The 26,591-nt window shown below is 48.1% G+C and overlaps 1 protein-coding gene across 5 annotated transcripts in view; it reads left to right on the top strand.

Moving 5' to 3' along the window:
• The window catches only part of SERTAD2 (SERTA domain containing 2), a 79,380-nt gene extending 61,688 nt beyond the window's left edge, over positions 1-17,692 (top strand). For all 5 annotated transcript variants that reach the window (XM_048297006.1, XM_048297008.1, XM_048297007.1 and 2 more), the window contains one exon: positions 12,182-17,692. In XM_048297006.1, coding sequence (XP_048152963.1) covers positions 12,186-13,130 — 945 coding nt within the window. In that variant the 5' untranslated portion in view covers positions 12,182-12,185 and the 3' untranslated portion in view covers positions 13,131-17,692. The remainder of the gene's footprint in view (positions 1-12,181) is intronic.
• Positions 17,693-26,591: the final 8,899 nt, after the last annotated feature.

Raw genomic sequence — 26,591 nt, 5'->3', positions numbered from 1 at the left:
TTGAGGGTACTGCAGCGAAATTAAAACCATGCTCAGAGTCCTGTGTTAGGCGAGGTCAGACCACTGTTCTTCAAATGAGGGGCCAGGTTTGGTACCCTCCTCAGCTTGGTACACGAAGTCAGAAGTGTTGCCATAGAATATCTGAAGTTCCCAACCTGTATAACATGATCAGTATTTTGAGTACCAGTGGTTTTAAAGACAAATTTCTCCTTAATATCACTCTGGACTTGAGTTTTAAGCAGCATTGAATGACATGAGTCTCAGTCTGTGTAGATATTAGGAGCCGAAGCCTGTTTACTTTGCTTTCACACCAGTAAGGTGTATTGGATTTCATCTGACAGCTCGTTTCCAGTGAAGTCAGAATAAAAATTATATTCTTAATGTAGTAGAATACAGAGAGAAGAGTTCAAATGTGGGTTGTTTTCTTTTAATGTTATTTTGAAAACTGGGCAGTATATGGAAGTAGCAGAAAAAAGAAGTTCCCTTTTTCAAGGAACCCGGAATTGGTGGAAAGATCTAAACTTGCCCTAATACTTTCTCAGATGTAACAATTAAAACTGTTTTCTTGATCCCCCGTTTTCCAACCCATGCCAGAAACCCTTGTACTGTTCGAGCCACACTCACCTTTAATGGAAACGTGACAATTATTGTCTGTTTTCATACAGTTTCTTATAGTAGCCTGTAACATTAGTCTTAAAAAACCCCTCCTGTCATGCCAGGCAGGCAATAAGGTTGAGTGAACTGCGCTATAGCAAGAACCACCCATGATTGGAGGTAAACTATGCGGATATATGTTGGGGTGGAGGTTGAAAGGAGCGTGGAGGGCATATTTGAAGCAGACTGTGCAACTGCTATAGCAGGTCTGACTAGTTTGAGATGCCTAAAGGCAGCTTTGTCTTAACTTCAGGTAGCTGCAAAATGAAGTTTTAAATCCTAATTCAGAAATACATCATCATCATCTTCCGGTGCCTTCACAAACTTTACTTTTCGTGTGTTTTTACAGGCGCTCTTTCCCCCTTGGAAAAGAGCCTTTAGTAGGTACACATCCATGTGCATGCATATCATTTGCATATTTTTCAAATATACATTTCATCAAGCTGGGACACTAGCATTTGTGTGCAAATCACAGTGGTTTTTTTGAATGGTGGTAACATTTTGCTTTCTCACTGCTCTGTGGGCCTTGTGTGAGACAAGCCACTCTATTTCAGCACTTTTGGCATGGCCTGATTTGCTGCGGGTCAGGTCTCGTGCCTGCCCCGGCCCTGTGTCGGGGCAGTGCCTTGGGCTTTAGGAGCCTGCACTGCGGTCGCAGGGATTTTGACCGGGGTACTTCCATGCTGGCTGTGCCAGGGGTCCAATAACCTTCTTGGGTTAACCTGCTGGGATCTGGCTCCCCCTTACCCCCTCCTGCTCCATCTGCTTGGTGAAATTGGCTCTTCTAAACAACCCTTCCACTTTCCTTCCCTAACTAAAGTGTTCCACAAATAGCTTGTGAATGAATAGAAGAGAGAGAATATTTTCTCTGTGTGTGACACACTGTGTCAAGCTTCCTGTCACTGCTCTGCTTCCCCTTGCTGGCAGGGGAACACACGTGATGTATGTATGCTTGGACGAGGACTTTTCTTTTAGCTGTGGGGAAAATCAGTATAGTACTATCTTGGGTGAGGTGAATGGGTTGTGCCTGAATATGAAATGAAGTTTAGGACATTCCGTTTCCTGAGCTGTTCTCCTTCTGTATGTTCCACTCCCAATTTCCAAAGACATAGTTTGTGGTTAAGTTTCTTTGTTCTGTGTTGATTAACCTGTCCTAAACATGCTTCCAAATACAGATTTAATACACGTTGTCAAAATATGCTGTTAAAAGGGTGTCTCCATCCAAGTTTAAATGACTTACTTGAAAATGTTTAAATTACTCCACATAGAGGTGACATGGGTCCCATGGTGGCTGTTTTAAAGAACATCGCTTTGGTGTAGTACTTTTTATTGTGAAATCAAGCAGGTGCCACAAAAAATGGAATCTCTTTTGTCTCTAACTCATAGCTATTACAGGTTGAGAATAGTTCAAGGCTGGCCAAAGTTCCCTTTAATCAGTTTTCAGAAGGGTCCTTTGTAGGACATGGAAACCATATGCTGTATTTCAACAAATGCAAGAGCTTTAGTACACTGGAAGGCCAGCAGTTATCATCTTGTCCAACATCATTTAATACCATCTTAGCAAACTTTCATGTCAAATTTTAGCTACCTTTATTTTATTTGTTTTGTTTTCACTGTTGGTGGAGAAATGTCCAACAACTTTTTCACCTCTTTAAGAGAAACTTGTAGGGTCAGTGGGTTCTTTTTCATAGAATATATTTGTTCGCAGGGTTATGTTTGTTTCATTTAAACAAAAATGTTGAAAACAACTCATGTGCTGTTTAAGCTACTTTAAAATTGCCAGGGAAACACCTTTCTTTTCTCCTAACTCTCAGCAGCGTGAAACTGGTTAGCAAATAAAATCTGCAGGCCAGAAACTAAAATGACTTGTCATTGCTGGGATTTGTATGGTGCATTTGCAGTAGATATTTCTTCAGAGGTTTGTTTTTTTCCCTTTCTCCTCTTCTTCCCTCCTGCCATTCGCTGCTTTTCAGTTTGACTGTGATAATTTATTCAACACTGTTTTCAGAGCAATAACCTACTTTTTGGTAAACCATTCAGTTCTTTCAGTAGTGGGGTTTTTTTCCCCCCCCCATGTGTTTATTAAGGGTCCGTGACAAGGGGGAAAAACAAGGTATCTTTGGGGAAAAGATGCTATGATAGGATTCAAACAGAGTAGTTATACATAGGTGAGAAAAACTCTCTCCCTTATTATACACGAAGGAGTCTCGTCTCTTGTGGGTGCATGCACAGTTCTCATTAACCTTTGCAGGAATTACCCAGGTCCAGTGGAGATGGCTCTGCAGTGCTCAGTCCCTACGTACACAAAAATACCAGGCAGCCCATGACACGTGCGTGCCAATAGAGATGTCTTGTACAATACCACACAACGTTGCCGTAATCCATTGTTCCATGCGCCAGTGCAGGGGAGGAGGGATGCACAGCCGGGCTGGCTATTTCATCATTCTCCCTCAGAGCCTGACCGGTAGCATCTTGTCATTACAGGCGTGTAATTTTAGCAGTGAAAAGGGAGTGTGTATTTCCCAGCCTGTGTCGCTTTCTGGTAGCTGTTCTAGCTCTTTCAGATTGTTTTGAATTTCATTTACAAGTGAGGTGTCTCTTTTTAGACAGCACTTGCGCTGTGCTGGTGCCTGCTGGCTCTGCAGTGGGAAGGAATGGAAGGCGCAGTCTTGGCTGAATTGGGCCCTGGAGCAGTACACAGCCATCTTAATTGCTGCTGCTCCACCTCTTGAAGAGATGGCTCTGGTTCTCCCAGCATGAAGCTGTGTGCACTGGCTCCAGCGTGGCTCCCTGCCCACTGACATGGGAATTCATGGTATCGTCGTCCTGCCTGGGGGACCGGCATCTCCTGCTTCCATGCAAGGAAGCCTGGAGTGCTGCACTTGTGGGGAGAAACAGTGGTGTGGAGCAGGAAGAGCTTCTTGGCTGATCCCAGGGAGGCTTGTGTGTAGAAGTCCTCGCATATTTTTTGGGTGACAACAAGCAGAGTCTGCTGAATAATCACGTAGTAAAGTCAGAGGATCTGGCCTAGTGCTGTGCCTGGTTTGCTTTACTGCAGCTCTCATTTCCTGCTGCTGATGCCCAGGTGTGTAAAGCAGCCTCCTAGTCCTTCAGCAGAGTGCTGAGCCCCTGTGTTCACAGCACGATAGAACTCCATTCACACTTGGCAGGCCTGGCTGCTTCCTTAACACTGCCACATGGAGACCCAAATTTCAAAATAGCCTCAGCCTGGCTCTTTTTGGTGGCTCTTTGAAGCACAGAGCCCAGCTAAGCTGAACACCAGGGAGGAGGCTCCTGGTGGTGGCTCGGGCACTGTTGTGAGTAGACACTGTGTGTAGCCATTCTGGGGAAGGATGTAAAGGAGATTTGGCACAGAGCTGACCTGAGATGAGGGCAGCTTTGCCATCTTCTTGAAAATCTCTCTCCCCTCAGCAGGTAACCCTAACAGAGCATTTCCTGGTAGTGGAAGGGGGGACTCCTCCACCCTGATCTGGCTCAAAGCAGGTGGTTGGTAGTCAGCAGGGCAATGTCTGCACCAGGCCTGTGAAGGGCTGTGGCAGGGTTGGCAATTGTAGACAGTGTGACTCCTAAAGCTTCCAAGGACAAGACCGAAAAAGGGCAGGTTGGGGGCTTGTTTGCATCTTCTGGGCACTGTTTTATAAGGAAGCACATGGGAAGTCCTGTCTGAAGCAGAACATGTGAGAATTGACATTTTGGCTTTGATATCTTTGAGACAGAAATTAGTTCTGTTGGGCAATCCGAACCTGTTCTGTTTTTTTCCAGTAAAGACAACTGCCTTCCTGTATGTGAATATTGAATAAATGTTTCTTAACCCTGGTGTGTTACCCAGGTATATCCTCCCTCTTGCTTCGTACTGAGAAGGAGTTGTCAGAGTTTTTCAGGGCTTTTGCTCTTACCTTCAGCCTCACAGTGGTTTGCAGCGTGCCTTGCTGGCTTTCCATGCTCAGAACCTGTGCGGTCTTGTCCACCTTCTGGTTCTGCCAGGGCAGTCTTTAATGCTTGAACAATCTAACAAGTGCTCCTCTGATTTAAACTTGCATTAACTTCTGCTACCCTGATAGAATTCCTAATATTATAAACACCCTTAATAACATGGCTATAATCTAGAAAACCTGCTGTCCTTTTTCCAAACAATTACTTAATGAGGCAGTAATTTATTCTAAGCTATATTTATTGGAGCCCATTCCAGCTTTATCAGACGTACTCTGGATGTGTGCAGTTAGTCAAAAACATTAAAACTGCTCCACTTCTTCCAGGGGAACATGTTACATTTAGCAAACTGACAGCATTAGAAACTGTTTCCAATTTAATAGAAGCATATGTTTCCTGCAAGGCTTAACACACTGCAGAGTCAGAGATTGCCTTAGACTGCGGCTTTGCCTTTTTTTAGCGTGGTGAAAAGGAGCTGGAAACGGGAGGCAGAAGTGGAGTTTGTGTTTTTGGTTGTTTTGCAGAGATCCTTCTAGCAGGGCTTCGGCGGGCTGCAAGTTTAAGAAACTCTCAAGAAAGTGGTGTGGGCGATGCACGCAGAGCTCTCGCTCCAAATGCAGTTTCTGATCATGAACAAACAGCAAGAGCTTGCTTTGCCCTCTGGGCCTCAAATAGTACAGTATGCAACAAGGGAGAGCAGGCAAGGCACGAGGATGGAAACAGTAGGATCAGATTACAGTTTCAAAATATCACTGGAACACGTTGGCTGGCGTTACACTATTGACTGGCTTTATAATTGCATTGCTTATTTGCTAGGGAAGGCTTCACCTTACTTTCTGATTAACATGGACACTCCTTCGGGGACCTGGGGGCTCCAGGCTCTGAGTCTCAAAGGCAAACCCCGTGGGAGCTGCACAACTCAAGATGCTTCTCAAATGAGAGTCTGAGCTTCCTCTGTTGTCTCCTGTTTGCCAGAGGTTTCCTTGCACAGTCCCTAACTAAGTTCTACTTAGATTAGCCTCTGAGAGTCACCCACTATGGTTTTCCTTCTTATTTTGATTTTAACTGGAGAGCAGAAAAGACCCCTGTCACTCAGCCTGCTAGCTGCTCTTCACTCAGTCTTCACTCTGTGTGAAGTGCCTAAAGCAGGGGGCTAAGGCTGTGTTTCTTTAGAGAGAGAGAAGCTGTCTTTCTTGCTAAATGCAGGCATGGGGTGCTGAGGAGCTTTACTTGCTTCTCTGTTTCTTCTGGAAGAGCTGAGGTTTACCCATCCACCACAGGAGATGGGAAGAGTTAGGTCCCTGTAAAATATGTGTGAGAAGTACCTGCCACTTACAGTTACTGCTGGCACTGGCAGCCTTGCAGTGAAGACTTGCAAACATAAAAATAATCCCCATACTCTCTGGAAGCACAGAGCTACCCAGGAGGCCAATTTTTTTATATGCTCCAAAGGAGAGTTTTGTAAGTGCTTATTAAACCTCACTCAGTTAAAAAAAAAAAATAAAAAAGAGCAGCCAGAATTAATGTAAAATGTGTCAGGGAAAACAAACCTTGTAAATGCAGATTGTCTGAGCACTGGTTCTGAAGAGGACAGAAACCCCTGCACAGCTCCATTCCCTCTTACCTCTCTTCGGGGTTTGTGGGATTTGTTTCCTAACTCACATATGACATGAGACACAATTCTCACCAGGCAGCATTGTCAGGAGTCCTCTTCAGCCAGGCAACATGGATGCAGTACATTCCAACAAGTAAAAAGTGCATCAGATCCCGAGAAAGCAGCCTTGTGGAAAAAAAAAAAACAGAACACTCCCCCCACCCCTCCCGACTGCTCGGTGCACACCCTGCAGGCAGCTGCAGCACAGGGAGCGTGGCCGTGCAGCTCTGCATGGAACAGGCTGTCCCTGCTCCCGGGGATGCTGCCATGCCAGGCTTTAAACACTCCGGTGTCAGTAGATTAAATCCCCAAGGAGGGGTGATTTCCAGCGAGCTGTGGCTGCCACCTCTGAAAGTCCATGCTGCTTATTTGCTCCAGTCCTGGAGTTAAACCTCGACACCTGGGCTGGTCGGCTTTCCCCCTTGTTTTGAGCGAGGCTGGGAGAAGCTGCCAGGTTTATACTGGCTTTCCCCCCTGCTTTTCCTTTGTAACTTTGAATGGGAGGAGGGTGCCAGTGCTCTCAGATGTCTGTGCTCCCACCTGCTGGGGCAGGTTTGCTCTGCTTTGCCAGGATCCTGCAGGCCAAGGAGCATCGTTCTGTGGTGAGTGAGCCATGGTCGTGCCCCAAGGGGTCTTCTGCAGATGTGTCCACTCTCTCTCTCTCTGCTGTGGCCTTGGGGATGGGGAAACAGGGATAGGGAGAGAGAGGTTTACTGGTTTGCCTCCCTAGGTCTAGGAGACAGATACTTTGAAGTTGTGGAGACTGGTTACAAGTTCTGGTGGTCCCTCAGCACTGCAGCAGCACTGCAATAGCTCACAGCAGCTCAACCTGCCTCTGCTACCTCAGAGGATCTGGCCCTTGTCTTGCCAGTTGAACCCAGTTGGCATAAAAGGCCTTTTTATTTTGGTCCTGCAGCTATCTGTGCCAAATCCTGATTCTGCTGAAGTCAGTAACAAAACATCCATTGACTACCGTTGGGCCAGGACACAACCAATGGAACCCTCAAGGATGAGGAGTGAAGGATGGAGGAGAGGAAAATTATATTTCATGTGCCAGAAGTGACAGAGAAAGCACTTGCATAATTCACTGGTTAGGTTCTCTGAGAAACCCTGGTGAGGTTCACTTACATCTGAGGTTTGTAAAACTTTGGGGAGTGAAGTGTACAAATTCAGTGCTCTTTTTGCACTTTGAGGGGCTCTTATGGGGAGCTTTTGTGTGGTGGGGTTTTGCTGGGTTCTTTCATGCACACGTGTCAAGTACTGTTTTATTTTAATTTTCCCAAGTTGCCTTTTTCTTTCTCTCGCCTTTTTTACCCTACCTGTGGTTTTAATTACCTAATATTTCAGAAAGTAACTGGTCCTGCTTTAAACTCCTCTTCTCACACGATCTCCTGTGGTTCACACCTGTGTTTCAGTGTTCGGCTGTGTAGAGAGGAATGGTTGCCTGTGGACTCAGGGATTTGATGCTTTTACCTTTTTGAGCAACACGGTGTTTGTTCTAAAAGTAACCTCACCCTAATAACCTGTTCATCCTCTAGACTGACTGAGGGGGTGGTATAAATCTGTGAGTGGAAATGTCACTTCTTAAAAATCCTTTTCTGCTGTTCCTCTTGGGGTTCAGTTCCTCCTTCTTTTTTTTCCTTCCTGTCTGTCTCGATGAGCCGGGAGGGGCCTAGTGGATTGTAGAATTGATTTCCAAGATGAGCCCTCGGTCTTGAGGATATTTTAAACTTAACTGTTAAAAGTCTTTGGGAATTAAAATTAAAGATTATTTTTATTATTGGGTGGGCAAAATCACTTTTCCTCTCTGTTTTTACGTATCTGGTGCTTTTCTCTGCCAAAGTGCCGATTATTAAAGACTTCAGAAATAGTCCAGCGGTGTCGAAGTGTCCAAAGCGCAATCAATAAACACAGTGCTCCTCTCACAATGTGCACATACCTCTGTCCTCCAGAGAGCAAAGGATTCGTCACTAAGTGGGCTCAGAGACACAGGCATTGCACAAGCTCTTCTGTGTTTAATCGATGAGGGTTCACTCTGGAGAACCATCCGCTCCAGGCTGATTATCTCTTCTACTGAGCCCCAACTGCATTTTTTTTCCAGCTCTGTCTGAAGAGCATGAAGAGCCAATAAAAGGAAGCTAAATGACACACAAATGAGGAAAAAAATATACTACTTTTGTTTTTCAATTAAGAAAAGACAACTCCCAAACAATGCTAGGGTTTCTCTGGCGCTGAGGCGCGTGCAATCACCCTAAATGGGCAAAAAAGCAAGTTGAATCTTTCTCAGCAACAGTGGTTTAGCTTTTGGTTCTGGGTCTTCCAGAGCTGGAGCCAACTGGTAGATAATATTGGGGAAGATCTCCAAGTAACTCCCCCCACCCCAATCCCCAGATAAATGCAGCTTTTCCATTGTCTTTCTTCAGCTTTCTGGTTTCACATACCTAAGAAACATTGAAAACTCACTTGCAGACCAAAACCCTGCAACACCCTTTATTACAACAACAACAGCAGTAACAAAACGACGTCCAGTCTCAACTCTTGACACCCGGCCTCAAAATTACGTTTAGCAAAGAGGTGAAAATGCAGCAGAAATACAACTGGCTGAGGTTGCTGCTCAGCCAAAATAGATGCGTGAAAGACCCTCCATGAACATGACCCTTTCTCTCTGCCTGTCCAGTGCAGCATTTGGGTGGGTGGGTGTTGTCTGGCTGCCCCTGTCACAGCTCTATGACTTGGTTGGACAGCTCTCTTTTGACACCTGGAATGGTGCAGGTTTATCTCATTTTGTACTGCTTTGGTCAAACCGATCTTTTAAGTTTGGTATTTTCACTTTCCCAGCAGGAGCTTTGCTTGGAAAGGTTAGGAAGAAAGTTTTTGAGATGAACAGAACTGATTCAGATCAAGTGCTGGTATTGTACAGTGTCCTTTTTTTAAATGTTATTCAGTATCTTAAGACGTACAACACTGATCTCTTTAAAGCTGGCATGAAACTGGTTGATTGAAGGAGGGAATAGATGACTTGAACTGTAAAGAACAAGCAGGCAACATTGTCTTAAGCTTTGGTGGTCAGAAACTATGAAATTCCTTTATGGAGAACCAGAGAAAGACTTGCAAGCCCCCAAGCATGTCTGGTTTTACCAACTCTATGAGTTGGTCTAAAAAGGTATCACCTCCTTGCTTCACTTGCATGAGTAAAGTGATTTATGGAAACTGGAGGAAAACATTCTTTATGATTCCCATTTGCATGCCAGAGGAGAAGGGAATAAAATAAAACTTTATAAAGCTGAGAGTCTAGCGGTGCTCGTTTGAGCCTCCTCCGTGGTGGAATAAAACCCCCATGCTTAGGCTGACATCCTGCTTTGGTGCTTTAGGGGTTAAACCCTCTTCAGAGAGTGTGAGTGAGGAAAAAGGAAACTAAAAGTTGTGCTGAAAAGCTAGTAGGTGAGACTGGGAGTTGCCTGATCTATTTTATCTTTTAAAAGGGCAAGCTCTGAATCAAGCTACATGAAGATGGAGTGAGATGCGAAAGCTTGACAGTCACATATACAGGAAACCTTGAATCATCTCTGAGCTTCCTGGAAAATGACGTAGTGAGGTTATTGTAGTATTTACTTAGTGATGATCCCATAGTTCTTACTGATCAGCTTGAAAAATGTGCTCGCTACCAGCACCTCAATCTTGGGTGGAAATGGACTCGATTGGGTTTGTTCGAAATGCTTGGCAGCATCACCTGGCAATAATGAATAACTGAGCACAGGGAATGGAGCCTGGGCTGTTTTCTTTATCATGGGGGAAAAGGTTTGCTTTGTGCAGTGAATGTTTTTATACATTCCTGGCAGAGGCTGACAAACTTCAAACTCTTCTAGTCCCCAAGCCATTTAAAAATGTCTTCTTTAAATAGAGCATTGTGGAAGGAGCCACTGGTATGTCTTTAGGACAGAGTCTGTCTTTTTTCAGGGGGAGGAGATAGCAGGAAGGGATGGAAGACTGCTAAGTCTCCTCCTAACCCCTCGCTGCTTTAAAAACATGCTGGAATTGGGCAGGGTTTTTAGTTCTTGCTAGCCCGATCCTCCCTTTCTTGCTCTTATCTGTCTGAAGTGAAAGGAAATGTGTCTACCGTGAACATTGGAACAGCAAAGCCCCCCTGCTCGCACCCCAAACCCATGTGCACAGCTCAGGAGCAGTCCATGGAAGTGACACTAGGGAGCAGAGAAAAACCAGACTGCAGCAGCAGTGCTAAATTTCAGAGGTCTTGTTCACCCAAGATTCCAGGCGCGGGAATCGCTGGTAGCTGGCCAAGGAGCTTGGATTGGCAGCCTACCTGTTCCTCAGCTCTGCTTAGCCTGCTCCCTCCCCCCGCCTTTCTTTTTTTAATTGCATAATATGCTAGAAAATTATCTGGATTTGGGACTTACTTTTAACCAGAAGTGGCTCACTTCATCCAATCTGGTTTTGGATTTACCACGCAGCAAATGCTTTCTGAAGCTCTTCTAGCACTGAAACCCTGACTTTTTTTGCCCCCTCTTCTGCTTTCCAAGGGGCTCTTTGCTCTTAAATGTTTGTCGGTCGTGTTTTGGGGATGTTTAACTATGTTGTCTGTCTGCAGAACTGGTGTGCGACCATCAGACTGTGTTAGACCTGCCTAGTGCAGTCATTTTGCAGGCACTAATCCCACTGGGAAGATTAGGAATTGTACTTAAATAAGGAAGGCAGATTTTGTCTCCCACATGATAGCTGCATAATATGAGAAGGGTCAGGTCTGGGGTAAAAATCTGTACAGCTGTTGCAACTTCTTTCTGGATAGCCGTGGCTAGAAAGCCTCTTCCACTTTTTTTTTTTTTTTTCCTTTAAACAAGGAAGAATTCTTCATGCCAGAAGAATTTGTTAAACAGAGGGAGAGATGCAGGAATGAACAGGGAGCTGCTTGTGATGCTATTAAAAGAGTGAGTGGGTTAGAGCTCCAGCACCTCACCACTCTACCTGGGAAAATGAGGGAGCATAACGTTAGGTCGTGCTACTGTCACAGCACAGCGATTCCTTCATTCCTCTGCATTTGGGGGGATCTTTGTGTCACAAAAATAATGGTGGCAAAATGAAGTTGGGACTGTGCTGTGTAGAGGAGCATTTCCAGGCGCTCTGAAACATCCTGGAAGAGATATTTCACTGGGCACTGGGGATTGAACTGCCCTACTTAATCTTAGCTCAGAAATTATCTATAATGCAGGGCAAGTTTGGTAAAATCCCCTTTGTTTCCTTCAAAATCTGCCCTCTGACCAGCAGCAGAGTGTAGTGCAGAGAGTGGTCTTGGGGATTAGACTAAAAGACTTGACAGATCTTCTTCATCTGTAATTTATCTAATTCTGAGTGTAATAATTGCATTTCCTGCTCTCGTAGTTCAGCCCTTAGGCAATCACTAAATAAACCTGTATATGTATATCCTGGTGTACCAAAGTGCTGGATCTCCCAACCTCACTGGGGAAGTTTTTCTCAACACACAATTGCTTGAGCCTTGCTTCCCTTCCCCCGTGAACACACTTTTGAATAGAAGAGGAAATTCATTCTGAGAACCTTGGTGCTTTACATTTGTATTCCCAGGCATAGCACTGCCTCAGTCAGGGAATGTAAGGAAATGTTCAGTACAGTGCCTGTGGCTTGTGCACCTATGGACAGGTGTTTGCTTAACGTAAGGAAGAGGAAATCTGCTGCCAAGCACGCAAGATCTCGAGTATTATAGATGCTGTTTGAATTCCTGCTTGGAATTTACCAGCACAGCCATGCCTAAACATGGATGGACCAGAGCCCTGGTTATTAAGGTGGCTGCTGCTTGCTCATCCGGCTGCTGTGGGCCAAGACCGAGTTATTGATGGGGACAGATGTGCACTTGCTTTACTGTCTTCATCAGTCTCCTCTCTTCCCTTGCAGATATATGTTGGGGAAAGGAGGAAAGCGGAAGTTTGACGAGCATGAAGATGGGTTGGAAGGCAAAGTGGTGTCTCCCACTGACGGTCCCTCTAAGGTGTCTTACACCTTACAGCGTCAGACTATCTTCAACATTTCCCTTATGAAACTTTATAACCACAGGCCATTAACCGAGCCAAGCTTGCAAAAGACAGTTTTAATTAACAACATGTTGAGGCGAATCCAGGAAGAACTCAAACAAGAAGGCAGCTTGAGGCCCATGTTTGTGGCCGCTTCGCAGCCTGCCGACCCTCTCAGCGACAACTTCCGCGAGGCGCAGCCGGCGTTCAGCCACCTGGCCTCGCCGCCCCTGCTCCCCGCCGACTTCGTAAGCACTATGCCCCTGGAGTCCTGCCTCACCCCAGCCTCTTTGCTCGAGGACGACACTTTTTGCACTTCCCCGGCTGTCCAGCACGATGGTCCGACGAAGCCACCACCTCCTGCTCTCCAACCAGTAAAGGACAGCTTCTCCTCAGCCTTGGACGAAATCGAGGAGCTTTGTCCAGCACCTACCTCCGCAGAGGCAGTAGCAGCCGAATCAGCAGCCGACGACTCTAAAGCCCAGCCCAGCGAGTCCAACATTCACAAGCCCGAGGGCCTCCCGGAGAGCAGAACGGCTGAATCCAAACTCATGGACCCCCTGCCTGGCAACTTTGAGATAACAGCTTCCACAGGTTTCCTCACAGACTTGACCCTGGATGACATTCTGTTCGCTGACATTGATACGTCCATGTATGATTTTGACCCCTGCACGTCTGCCACAGGGGCTGCCTCAAAAATGGCTCCTGTCTCAGCAGATGAGCTCCTAAAAACTCTTGCTCCGTACAGCAGTCAACCAGTAACTCCAAATCAGCCTTTCAAAATGGATCTCACAGAACTGGATCACATCATGGAGGTGCTTGTTGGGTCTTAAAATAGTAGAAAATATAGCAACTTTTTTTTCTGTTAGGTTTTTTTTTGGTTGGTTTTTTTTTTTTTTTAATTTTAAGTACCAGTATATACACTTGGTAGTATTTCCATAGTCCCTCCCAGCCCCGATTCACAGCACTGTGCATGCATCCTTGCTTGCCTTTTTTGAAAAGAAAAGGATCACACTAGTTTTTGCTTCGAGCAGAGTTGGAGTGCCTTCATCCATGTATGACCACTTCTAATGTATTTTTTTTAAAGTGGTTCCTCAAGGAAGACCGAATATCCTGGTATAGGAAAGAATATGTATTGTAGACAATGTTATGTTATTACAAAAAAAAAAAAAAAAGAAAAAAAAGGAAAAAAAAAGGTAAAAGCTAAGCACAAGGATTATGTTGGGGAAAGCTGTAAATTGCATGTGCATACTTGTCTATTTTTTCTATAAGTTTTATTGCAAGAGGTAAAAAATTTTATTATTTAGATAATCTCAATACCATTTTAGCCCTGTATAGGTTGACTTTAGCAATTCAGCCTTTTGGAGGCATTAACCTGCTCCTCTTTAAGTGTTGCATTTACATGGCTGTTTAGAAACTGCTGCCCAAATTTATTTTATATTTTTGTACAGATTCTGCAGTTTATGATATTGTTTTTTCTAAAAACAAATGCTGTTTATACACACAAAAAAATAGCTATTTTGATAGGATTTGCTCACATAGTTCCTGCATAATTCAGATGTACAAGAACCACTTGTACTTTTATACAGAGTTGTAATGTTTTATATGTGTATGGTGCAAAGAGAAAATTGGATCAAATAAGCCTGCAGTCGGTTTCCCTGAATGCAAACAAAAAAAAAAGTGCTTTAAGAAAGGGCTGGGAGCTGCTTCTGTCGGAGTTTCACAAGTGTTTGCTCCCTGCTGTACCCACTGCGCACTACTGTGATTCCTGAAACTTAGAGCCATGTCCTTTTCCAACACGTATGTGAAGCAGTTGGCAGGAAACAGTTGTGGAACTTCCCCCCCAGAGGTCCTGAGCGCTGCTGTGGCCGCAGCTCCCACCCCAGGGCCGGGTGCTGTCCCCAGGCCCGCATCCCGCCTGACGTGGAGCCTTAACCCGGCGGAGATCGGCACCTCCTCACCCGGAGCTCCTGGGAATGGTGTGAGGGGGAGCGACTGTGCCCAGAGCCCACCGAGAGCCTCCCGTGGCACCTCCCTGACTGATGGGCGCGGGCAGAGAGTGGGGCTGGGAGCGTCCGCTCGCCCTTTCTTGGAGCATTTCTCCTTCCCTCTCCCACCTCACTGTGCTAAGTGCTGAAAAAGGCAACTTCAGTATTACTGCAGTGAAGCTCATCTCGTACCTGCACTGGATGGACTCGCTTTAATATCCATTGCTGTCGAAACTGGAGCCAGTCGTGTGACATCACTTGGCATCTCGTATAGAGTTGGGTTCTTGTATCAACTGTGTTACCTGCTTTACACTTTATAGACCCATTTTACAAGGAGTATACAGACACAGCTTTCTATGCATGGTCCCCTCCCCCGTGACACCTGAGAAGTCTTCTTACTGCACCAATAGCTTTTTTTTTTTCCTAAGTTCATTGTGGTGTACATTTAATTTAAAAAGAAAAAAATGTTTGCAATGTATCATGCCTATTGCTGAAGTTGCTGTGGCATTTTAGTTTTCCAATGGTACTTTAGTTGTCGAGTGCCGGTTACAACCTATATTGTTGACATGCCTATGGCTTCTTTAGGAATAACTTTTATATTTATTTAAGAAATTTTAAATTATGTTTTATGTCATTTGGCAATATTCAGTCAGTTCTGCTCCCTTCTTGTCATGGATGAAATTGGGTCTTGCCTGCCTTTTAAGGAGGCGGCTTTTTATAAATTGGCACTTTAAAACAGGCCATATATATTTATTAGTATATAGATAGACGTAACATAGATATGCACACAGACACAGGATGAGAGCAAATACATTTTTGCAATGAAGGAACTCCTAATCGAAATGAAATGCATCATGTACAGCTGCGAAAGGCGCTTCTGGCTCCCAATTCATCTGCCAGGGAGAGACAGGGCTGGAGGAGGAGGGGGGCACTGGCCCAGGGGGGTGGGTTTGCTTTCCTCTTTTTCCCAAGCTGTGAAGCACTGGGATGCTGATGGATTTGCAGTCATTACACAGACTAAAGAGAAAGGAAGTTATTGCTTCAAACAGAAAACTATTGACCAAGTGTAGCTTTAGGGACCAGGGAAAGGGAGGGTGGGGAGGAGGGGGCAGCTCCAGCTCCCACCCAGCCCTTGTTCCACAGCAATCCTCGGCCCTTGCAGGAGAACCCACAGCCCTGCCTGACCCCGCACCTCGAGCACCTGGGAACACATCCTGCACAAACCTGTAACAGCACCAGGCTCACACGGGAACATGGTAGGCACTTGCCCCTTACCATGGTCAAAAACTGATTTGCAGGACACTGGAGCTGCCTGTTTTTTGGGATTACTTATGTAATTACACAAATACCACCTGCTAGGCAAAAGCTCCCATCAGTGCCCTTTTCAGAGACCGGTGCTGTTAAGTGGGGTCAGTTGAAGCTTTTGTATCCAGAGAGCAGGAGCCAAGCTCTAAATCCACTTTGCCACTTGGGTGGTGTCCGTGGCTCCTTGGTGCTGAAGTGCATGTCCTGTGGCAGAATCCTTACAGGAATCCCATAGGACAAAACCATACTTGACTTATGGGACTCAGCAGAAGGTTGGGAAGGCTGGTGTTGGAAGGGCTGAGCTGTGGCTTTCCCCCTGCACAGTCACTGACTGTCTCTAGCTGGGCCTGTGCTGTGGTCCCAACAGCAGCCATGCATGGAATTTCTCTGAGACCTACACCAGGGATCGAGATTGACATTAACGTGCAATGAAGTGACAAGATGGGAGCAGAATAAGAGAGCTTTGGATTTGAAGTGATTTTTTTTTTCATAAATTATTTATTCTTTTTTTTTTTTTCTTCTGTAAATATATTTATTTTATTGTGAAGCTAACAACATCTGGATTGTAACATGTACAGAATGTATGGTAGGAATGTATCCTCTTGTAGGAATGTAAATCTGTATGAAAAAGGGTATGGGAGCCAGATTCAGAAAGAATGAATTGAGTTCCAGTCAGGATATGCATGGATCACAGGATTATTTTTTCCCTACACTCTTTTTCTAATATGGGTCTGGTTGTTTGAAATATGCAAAAAAAGGTATGGAGGAGGGACAGGTTTATGTTCAAAATTAGTCCTAATCAGGCTCCTATCCCCACTGGCTTCTTGGCACGCTACTGGAATCTGCCACCGAAGGCAGGAGCAAATGCAATCATCTCCATCAAGCTGGCCTGGGAAAGGTTTAGAAAAGATTATTTTTTTCCTTGTTTTTAAACACCCATGGGAGGCCCAGCAGAAACCCCTGGGGCTGGATGCCCATAGAAGGGGGCAGGATGTTCCCTCCGGCCCCAGGAGCTGTGCCAGAGCTGACAGCACGTCCCTGCGCGGCGGTAGGGCTGGGCACAAGCTCCCGACCGCCCCGTGCAGCCCAAGCCCCCGGCTCTGTGTCCGAGCAGCCAGTCCTGGGCTCCACAGTCCCTCCGGAGTCCAGCGGGACCCCACAGCCCTGGGAGCGAAGGGAGGGGAACGTCCCTCAAAAGAGAGCGGCGTGGCAGCGCCGTCTGGCCGGGCACCCATCGGGCACCGCCTGCAGCCAGCTGGGACAGCGACACAGCGAGGCACCGTCCGAAGCCGCCACTGTCGGGAGAAACTCGGACCTCGTGCAAGGTAATTCGGTTTTTCCTCAATGCTGTGTGGCAAGAGTCTGGGTTGTTTAAAACTGATAATTTTGAATCCAAAGTTGACACTTTATTATCATTAAATTGAGTAAATCGCAATGGGTCCTGTCTGACAAATGGTTTAATTCATTCTGGCATGTTTTGAACTTTTTGTTCTTGTTACAGGGTTTCTTTTGCTTTGGTTTTGTTCTTTTTTTTTCTGCCCCCACACCCAACCCCTCCCAGTCAGGTTTCGGTATCCTGCTTCTATGCAAGTTGCTTTCAATATTCTATTAATTAATGAGACTGAACATTTTAAAATAAATTAGTTCTTTTTTAAGCACTTTTTTCTTTTTCTGAAAATAAGCCTAATGCAAGTTCTGGAACCTCTTTAAAAACACAAATTGCAGATAAAATCCCAACCTCAACTCCTATCTAGTTCTGAACGTATTCCATACTAGTGCCTGCAAAGGCCAAGATTCTGGAAAAGGTGTAAATAGTGTGACATGTTCAGTGCATGGTTGTTTGAACAGGGCTTGTTATTGTCAAAAAAAAAAAAAAAAAAGAAAAAAAAAGAAAAAAAAGAAAAAAGGCTGTATTTCCCCTTCCCCTCCCACAGACCTTAGAGCTGTGCCTTTTCTATGCAATATTACAGACATCTGAAACCAGATTACTGTATTCATATGTAGGTATGGGCTGTAATCAAAAAACAATTGGACAAATGTACATGGAAATGAGCAGTCTTACTTTTGTAGTTTTATATTATACAATAAACAATTAAAATAAATTCTGGCTTTGTTCTTTCCCTTCACGAAAGAGGGCAGTCGGGGGAAAACGACCTCATGAGGGCTGCAGGAGGGGGTGTGGTTCGCCCGCGGGAGGTGGCAAGGGACAGGGGAGGGACAGCCCGGTCTGACCCCACTCCACCTGACAGAACAAGAGAAACCTCGCCTTGTGCGAGGCGTGTTCCTGCTGTGAGGCTTTTGTCCTCCCCAGCACAGAGAGGTGCCCGCGGTGGCCGTTCCTGGGCTGCGTGTGCCGAGGGATGTTCGGCTCTGCTCTGAGGGAGCTGCAGCTCTGAGCCGGCTGTGAGCGGCTTCCCAGGGAGCAGCCGGGCTGGCCCGGAGCGGGACCTGCCCGCTTCTAATACACGGAATGCGCTGTCCTTCGGGGCATTAAATCCCAGCAAGAAACACCTGATACCTTAATCCACCGTTTCATTTATCAGTGCCCTCTTCCCCTCCCCACTCCTCCAGGTGCCTGGTGTTTGCTTTCAGGGCCAGCCAGGAGGGAGATCTCGGCCCTGCCTTTAGCTGGAGCCCTTTGTGGCCGTGCCTGTCAGCCCCGGAGCGCCCCGGGCTGGCCCCGGCTGCGGTGCTCAGCACATGAGTCACCCCCGCGCACGCCTCGCCCGGCCTCCCACACCCACAGGGGCACGACTGCTCCATTTTGGATTCCCAGCGAACCAAGAGCCAGAGGGAGAAGCAGCAAGTTGTCCCCGTCCCGACGTGCCGCACGCAGCATCCCGGCCGCAGGGAGCGGGCTCGTGTTACGGCGCAGCGCCCGCGGGTCCTGCACCAGCTGCCGCCCGGGGACAAATGGCTGCGGGGACACGGGGCGCGAGAAACGCAAAGAAAGGAGAAGTGGGAGAATTGAAGCCGGCCTGGGGATTGAATTTCTGTCTGCTCAGCAGGCGCTGCGCTCGCAGGGGTGAAGCGCAGCCGGGGCTACGGCGCGAACCCTTCCCCGGGGGCTCGGCTCCCACCCAGGCCCCGCGGCCCCGACGGGATCAGCTCCCGTACGGACATGGCCAGGTGCTGGTGCACTGACCCGAGGCAGGGCCGGCCGAGATGCCGCTGTTGCACTCCCGAAGCTGCCTCGGTCTTGTTGCCACCTACCTTTCAAGAGCTTATTTCCTCAGTTGTGCCTTGTCAGTGAGAGCTGCTGCCTCCAGCGCAGAACACAGGGCCTTGCACAGAGCACAGCTTTCCCCCCTCCTGAGGTGAACAGCTTCCCACCCACTCCAACCCTCCACCTTTCCACCTCAGCGAGGGCAAACCATTGCTCTGGGCTTTTAGGATGGGGTACCCCTGCGGGGAGCTGCATCTCCCTGCAGTGTGTGCCCCGACCAGAGGGCAGCTCCAGGCATTTGTGCACAAGCAGCCCTTGCTCTGAGCCCGCTGAGCAGGGAGCAGGAGGAAGCGGGAAGCAGGCTGGAGTTCGGCGCAGGCTGGATGAGTTCAAGTCCGAGGTATCTCACGCCAACACCACACCGGGGGAGTGAGGCATGTACCTTGTCTCTCGACGTGACAGGACTCTGGGGTACCCTGGGGACCGAAGGACAGTCCCTCCCTCCCTCCCTCGGGTGGTGCCACTGTGCCCCAGGAGTGGGGTTTCCAGGCTGAGGAGGCACCACAGCACTGGGCAGTGGCTCGTTTCCAGCAGCAATGGCCCAGGTCTGCATTCAGCTCTACAGCTGCTCCATATCACCACGAGTCAGGGCAGCAACTCCATGGCAAGTAAGAGCCACACTAAGCTCCTCTCAGGGCCCGAGGAACTGGAAGATGAGGGAGCTGGGGCCAGGCAGCCACCAGCTTTGCTCAAGTATATGCTGTGTAGGCAGAAAGACACCCGAACACAGCACACAAGGAGGGGACAGCAAAAGGCGCCCCTTGTGCACCACGCTGCTGCTGGTGGCCTCACCCGGGAGGGGTAACGCTCCCTGCCTCCGATCTGCACATCCGTGTGGGACACGTGTTCCACCAGCACTGGCAACAGGAGTGAGCCCTGCTCACACAGCACAGCCAGCTTCCCTGGACCACACACATCTCGTACTCACCAGAGGAAACACAGCAGGGAAAATCATTGGAGAATGAAATCCCCTCCTGCCACAGGCAGCGCTTCGCAGAGCTGCTGTGAACCACAGCAAACCCATCAGCTGAGACAGGTCTGCTGGGATGCTGGCTCCATGGCTGAGCTGTGCAAGGAGCTGCTTCTCCTGGCTCCCCCTGCCCCTTTCCACCCCACCCCTCTCCTCTGGGCTCCTTCCCCCCTGCTCCCACTCAGCCCTGGGTCACGTTTGCCTCCATCACTGGTGGCTGCAGGCTCCTCTCTGTGCCTGGTCCCTGTGTACATCATCTGCCTCCTCTCCAGGCAGCTCCCTCCTTCCTCAGCTCCCCTCCCTTTTGAAGAAACTGCCTTAGCAACTGGCAGCAGGCCAGCAAGATCATGGGTTTTCCCTCCCACCCTTCCTTCTCCAAAGAACAAGGTGGCCAGGGAGGGGGAAGGAGCCATGAGGCCTCATGTGCAGCAGCCACAGGGGCTCTGTGTGTAGCAGTGGGCTGGGCACACCTACTGACTCACACGTCTCATCCTCCGGCACTCCAGGTACGTCAGGTGCTCTGGGGTCAGGGGCAGAGAGGTTTCCTTTTAGTCCTCCTTCCCTCTCTCTTTTCCAACAAACATGTCCCCAAAAGCCAGCCGATTCCTCCCCAAACATCTCCAGATCTAGAGCATCTGCCAGGGAAAGGCACAGATGGAACGGCTTTCAAATAGCCCATTTCTGCAAGGATTTCCTTCTATTCTCTTGGTCCTGCCTTCCCCACCTCATGCTACTCTCCCTGGAGTATTTCCTCTCCTGTTTCCTCTCCTTTTCTCCCCCTGTTCACTGGGCTTCCTCCCCCTCACCCTGTTCCTCCCCTTGCTTTCTCTCCTTCACACAGTTTGGCCTACAGCCTTCAGTACTTGCTCCTTTCCTGGTGTGAGCAGGGATGACGTGGATTGTGTGCTTGTGCTGAGCTCTGCATTTATTAGAGAGGGGGAGGAAAAAGAGGGAAAAAAAAGCCTCAAACCCCTGGAAGCTTGCTAGAAGACAATACTGAGGTAGGGTAACATCGCTCTTGCTTTCCTTGCATGCTGCCTTACAGTTTGCATGGAGGAGGGATTATTTGGGCTGCTCCAAAGGGACTTTACTGCCTGGCTCGCAACCCTTTGGCAGAGCTAGTTTGGCCAGCTTGCTCCTTCCTGGGGGGATGTCTGCAGGGGTGGGAGGCACAGAGGGATAAAATCCCCTTCCTCCTGCCCTGAAGGCAGAAAAAGGCACCTACCACCAACTTTTTCCTGCCTGCCAGGGGTTAATATCATGGCAGCCAAAGTGGCACCTTAGTTCAACCAAAGGTTTCCTCCTAAATCCTTCAGCATTGTCACATGAAGAGGTCTGCATTTCTTCCCCTGCCTGCTGTTTGGTGGGAAAACTTGGTGAAGCAGATCTGCCTAGTATAACCTTAACTAAGGGATGTGGGGGGGAAAGTAGGACACCCCACTGGGAAAATCCAGAGGGGCCACAAACCCAGGGGCTGTGGATGAGGGGGGCTTTGAATCCTGACTGGTTTAGTAGCAGCATTTTCAGGTGAGGCCTGGCAGGTGGCTCAGGACATGAATGGAAGGGGGGCTCCATTTCAGGCCAGTTCAAAGCCCAGCCCTCTGCTCCTGCACCTCTTGCTGCAGCCAGCAGTGCAAAGAAGCTGCTTCTGCCACCCTGAATGGGACTGAGGGTCACCTCAGCCACTGTCTTCCCTAGCCTCGAGGTAACGCTCCAACTCCAGGGATGAGGAGCAGCTATTCTCAATTTGGAGAACATCTGTCCTGAATGTAACTCCATTTTTAAAGCACCAGAACATCCTGCCTCCCTACGGTGGCTGTGAGGACACAGCTTTAGGTTACACCAGGGTTGGTGCAAGGTCTGGTGAGCTGAGCTGCCAGATTTTGGCTTTCACTGGATGAAAGCAAGAGCAGGGTCTGGACCCAGGCCATATCCCCCAGGAGGAAATATGTACAACTGGAAATATGTACAATTGGATGCTCAAAAACCACACAGGGGCTGGCCAGTGCAGCCCAGAGGCAGTCCAGCTCCAGCAGCAAGACTTGGTCCCAGCTGTGGAGCTTTCACCCAAGGAGGGGATTGGGGGTCAGGAGAGGAGCAGCTCAGCTCCAGGATGGGAAAAGCCTTTCAGGGTTACCTCTGGATCCATGTAGTGTCCGCACGCAGCAGCTGCTGTGTCTCCAGCCCTCGGCCGCTGTGACACAGGGACACCACGGGCACAGCCCCGAGCTGGCTGTGCTCCAGCGGCGGCACCGTCACATTCCTCGGAGCAGCCCCTCCCGCTGAGGAACCTCGGAGCACTCTGACTCGCAGCCGGGGAGGAAGAACTGGACTGTGCTGCTCTGGGAGCCAGGCGGCTCCCACCTTGGAAAGGAAAAGGATTCAGGAAAAAAACAGGGCAGGGGGGCCGGGGAAGAGCTGAGCTGCAGTTTGCTCTTTTTGCTCTCTCAGAGGCAGCTCTGGCAGACGCAATGGTGGCAGCAAGGCCACCCCCGTTTGGATGACACCCCCGTTTGGATGACACCCCCAGACACACAGCAACAGCAACAAACAGAGCAGAATTTCGAAGCAGAGTTCAAAACACCCCCTCCATCCCTCTTGTGCTACAGATTACTCCCCGAACACGATGTGGCCTCACCGGTCTCACAGCTTATTACTCACTACAAACTGAATTCTCGATGGTTTCCTTTGTCCAGCCCAAGTAAAGAACTCTGATGCAACCAAAAAAAGAACAACTAAATCACCCCATCACCTCTGCCACTCAATTTGGGTTATTAAAAAGCCTTGACTTAGTGGGTTAGGGATCACTAGCACACCCAGAATTACTCGCAGAGAGGAGCACAACGATGATTTGTACACCCCTGGTGTGTGGCAGGGGCAGCGATGCAGAACAGCAGCCACAGCACGGCCCCAAAACCAGACACTGCGGGAGCAAAGCGAGGGCCAAAACGTGCCCAGTGAATCATCCACTACAAGTTGGTTCAACCAGTCTGGAGCACCCCACACAAAAGCAAGGAGAACCCAGGACTGTGTCATCCCAGGCAAAGGAGTGGGGGGAAAAAAGGGAGAGAAACGTGCTGGGCAGGAGGGATGACTCTTCGATGTGGCCCTGGGGATGAGCTCGGAAAGGTGGCAAGTCCCAGCTTGCTCCCTCCTGCCAGAAACTCCCATTCCTGCCTCCCCTCCCACGCCCTGTGCTCCTGGCGTGACCTTCCTCCCGGCTCAGCCACCGAGCAGCCGCTCCCAGGCAGATCCCCCCGGGGAGCAGAGGTGCAGGGGATGAAGTGAATGAGACTGGGGAACGAGAAGGGCTCCAAGGGCTCGGGACTTGCCAAACTGAAGCATCCCTCAGAAGGGATGGGAGGAAAATCAACCTTCCCACAGTCCATGGGCTGCTCCTGGGGCATAGCAAATCCATGTGGCTCCAACTAACTTCATTTCATGCCTTGACCTGGGGCAGGGTCAGCGCTCGCCAAAGGTGAGGATGAAAAAGATGTAATTTAAAAATAAAGAGTAGTCCTCTCCAGAACATCCTAGCCTGGCTGGTGCTCACCGGGCCCAGAGCAGGCACAGTGGTTCCAGCCTGCCCAGCACCCTTGCCCAGGCAAAACCGGCTTTGGCACCAGCTCTGGGTGCCAGAACACGCCCAGCTGGCTGGGAAGGGCTCCCTGGGACAGTGGCACCAAGGGAAAACTGCAGCCTCAGGAACACTCACACACCGAGTCTGTTTTCTTGTGCTGCTTCAATGCTTTAAGTGAGAGCCATCGAGATTTAAACCTAAATTAAGATTTAAGATAAACAGCAGGAACAAACCCATTTGGCCCAGCTCCTTCCTCTTCAGCAGTCTTGCAATCCATACCAGGCAAGCAGAGCCCAACCATTTCTGGTTATGGTGTCTGTTCTAAAGCAACTGATCTAAACTTTTTTCTACCAGCTTCAGTGAAACAGGCAAATTTGGCTCTGTTGTTCCAGAACACCCTGTTGCCATCTGCAGATAATTCTCTACACAGAGAGAATGTGCCCTGACAAAAAGAGTTAAACAACCCAATAGCTTCGTGTAATACATAATTTATCACTCAGAGTAACCATAAGAAAAGCACATTTAAAATATGTGGTGTTTGACTGTGGTTAACCCTGAAATTAGGGGCTTTCTTTTCCTGATTACTGCACTCCTCTTTTTGAAGTACAGCTAGCCCCAAAGCCGAGCTCAACTCTGCTGCTTTAAACCCAGCTCCTAACGCCTGCTCCCTCACACAGCCTTCAGCACAAAACAGGTCCTGCACCTGTACCTGGGCCAGCAAAGGCAACACCTGCCATGGAGAAGAGGAGTTAAAAACACTTTGTAAAATGCTGCCTCCTTGTTAACCCAAGCCCTCACTCCTGGTTTGGTGTCTCGCACCACCCCGAGCAGCAGAATAATTTACCAACATATAAACAGAGGGCTTAGGGGCAGCTGCACCACATAAACAGTCACGGTGGGGCTCTGAAGTTTCTATCAGGATATGGGATATAAAGCTGGGTGAAAAACTGATTTTTCGGTTTGCTGGCAATCCTGAAAAAAGTTTCAAAAGAAAAAGAAATTCATTTGGGGTTGACTGAAACAAATGTTTCGCTTTGACTTCTCAGCCCCTCTTAACCAAAGTTAGCTCCGAAGATCATTCCAAATGAAAAGTTGCTTCTAAGAGGAAAATCTCAGAGCCTTTTATTCAGAAAAGGGCGAAACAAAATAGGTTTGTTTATTTTCTAGCTAGAAAAAAAAAAAAGTGTGGCAAATCAAAACAACTCATTTTTATTTTGCCAAGATTTGCCTTTTTTTTCCTCAAGATTTTACCCAGCTTCAGCACAACCAATTTACACATACAATAATTTAAAGAGAGACACTAGTAATCCTGATGGAATACAAGTTTGTTTTGTTTTTAAAAAAAACCCAAACAAAACAAACAACAACACTGCACAAATGTCCTGAAACTGAAACCCAACAGAAAGTAAGCTCAAAACCACTAAGCTTTTCTTGGCTCGGCTAGAGAATCTTATTAAGTCTCTGAATCATGGAGCCACAGATTTGGGATGTTGTGAAAATTAAATTAGTCTTACTTATTATTAGCAAGGCAAGAAAGGAACCAGGAGATTAGGATGCAGCAAGTGCTATTGTGAGCCAACTTTTCAGCATGTTTCTGCCTTTCTCCTGTAAACCCACAATTGGCGGCGCCCGCCCTGCTCTGTGGTGTTTTTAATCTCGAGATGCAGGTTCCTGACTCTCCACTCAGCCTAATGCAAATCCAGGATTTAATGCCATGCCACAGTGAGATTCTCATTTCAGTTCCTGCCTTGCTCCATTTGAAGCCTCTGCTTGCCTGTGCTCTGTAGGTGCATCTTACCCTATAGCTGCAAACGTAAGATCCAGGGCAACCAGGAGTTAAACCTTGGGATAGAGGAGAAAAGGCACAAAGGCACCCATCCATACGGACTTCCAGAGAGTCCAAGTGGGACGGCCTCACCCCTCTCCTGTTTTGCCTTTTTTTCTTGGGAGCTCAATACTGGAGTTTGCTGGCTCCGATGCCTTGGGGGACAGAGGCTGGCCAGCTGGGACAGGAACACTGCCCTACACTATGGGACCACAGACAGAGATGGGATTTATCCAGATTTATCCACGCTTTCATCCAGAATACTTCACATGAATTGCTTCACATGCCAGGGAGGAAGTGGGAGCGAGGAGGCACCTTGTTTTTTCTAACTGCTGCACTTTTAAATTAAGCCAGGCTGTAGCACAGCTCACCTTCGTAATTCACGGCTTCCAGACATCCCACCACACTCCTCAGCAGAAAGGAAGCAAAGAGCAGATATTCCAAATGTGTCACCCAAGCCTGGGTTTTAAACAGTAGAAAACAAAATAAAACTGGTTTTCGTATGTCATAAAGAGACAAAGACAGGTAGTGACAGTTTGCTGGAAATGGTTTTAACAGATCACAACTGAAAGTGGCTTTAAACCCAGAGAAATCCTTGGAAGGTAAAAAAAACCCATCCAAAGAAGAATTTGGACCATCTCAAATCACTGCTACACTATGAAACCATAGCCTTCCTGAGGGCAAACTCCAAAGCAATATTTAATGAGCCAATACTTCCATTTATCATCAGCTCATTTGAATACCAGAGTCCCTACACAATAAATCAAACCTGCCTGCAGTGTTATTATTATTGTTTTGTTTAAATAGCTCCTTTAATCCCCAAACAGCTGGCTACCAGCACAGCAGGGCTAGGGGTGAGCAGCTGGGCAGCACAGCACCTCTGGTCCCTCAGGCCACTGGCTTCCAGCAGGTGAGGTGTGAAGGGCTGTCCTGCTTTTCCAGCCTCAGCTCTCCCAGGAAACAGCACTCACATCAGGGAGGAACCAGCTGTCTCCAACCCTGCTCCGAGCAAAAAGGAGCTGCAAACCTCCACGGTGGATGCGGCTTTTAGCCCTGCACACTTGGAGTGGGAGGCAAGGGAGTTCCAGCACCGATTCACAGCTCCAGTTACCACTTCTGTCCTTCAGCCAAAGACAGCAGCTTGTCATCCCTTCCCCCTCCAGCTTACAGCACCCCACAAAACATGCAGGCTTTGTAGAGGGGCTTCCCAGCCTGCCTTAAACAATGAGCAAGGTTGGTTCTGTGCCGAAGAGCATGGAGAGCTGGAGTTCCTGCACCCAGGACCTCTGCAGTCCCTGGCCACCTCCCTGGAAGAGACAAGCTGCAGGGAGCTCCCGACACACACATTCCTGTCTCTTGCACTTACTCCTGGTTTTGCATCTCCTGTGGTGCACCAGATA

Source organism: Corvus hawaiiensis, chromosome 3 (genome assembly GCF_020740725.1).
Source record: "Corvus hawaiiensis isolate bCorHaw1 chromosome 3, bCorHaw1.pri.cur, whole genome shotgun sequence".
Taxonomy (NCBI): Eukaryota; Metazoa; Chordata; class Aves; order Passeriformes; family Corvidae; genus Corvus; species Corvus hawaiiensis.
The sequence above is the reverse complement of the archived record's forward strand: the minus strand, read 5'-3'. Positions and strand labels throughout refer to the sequence as shown.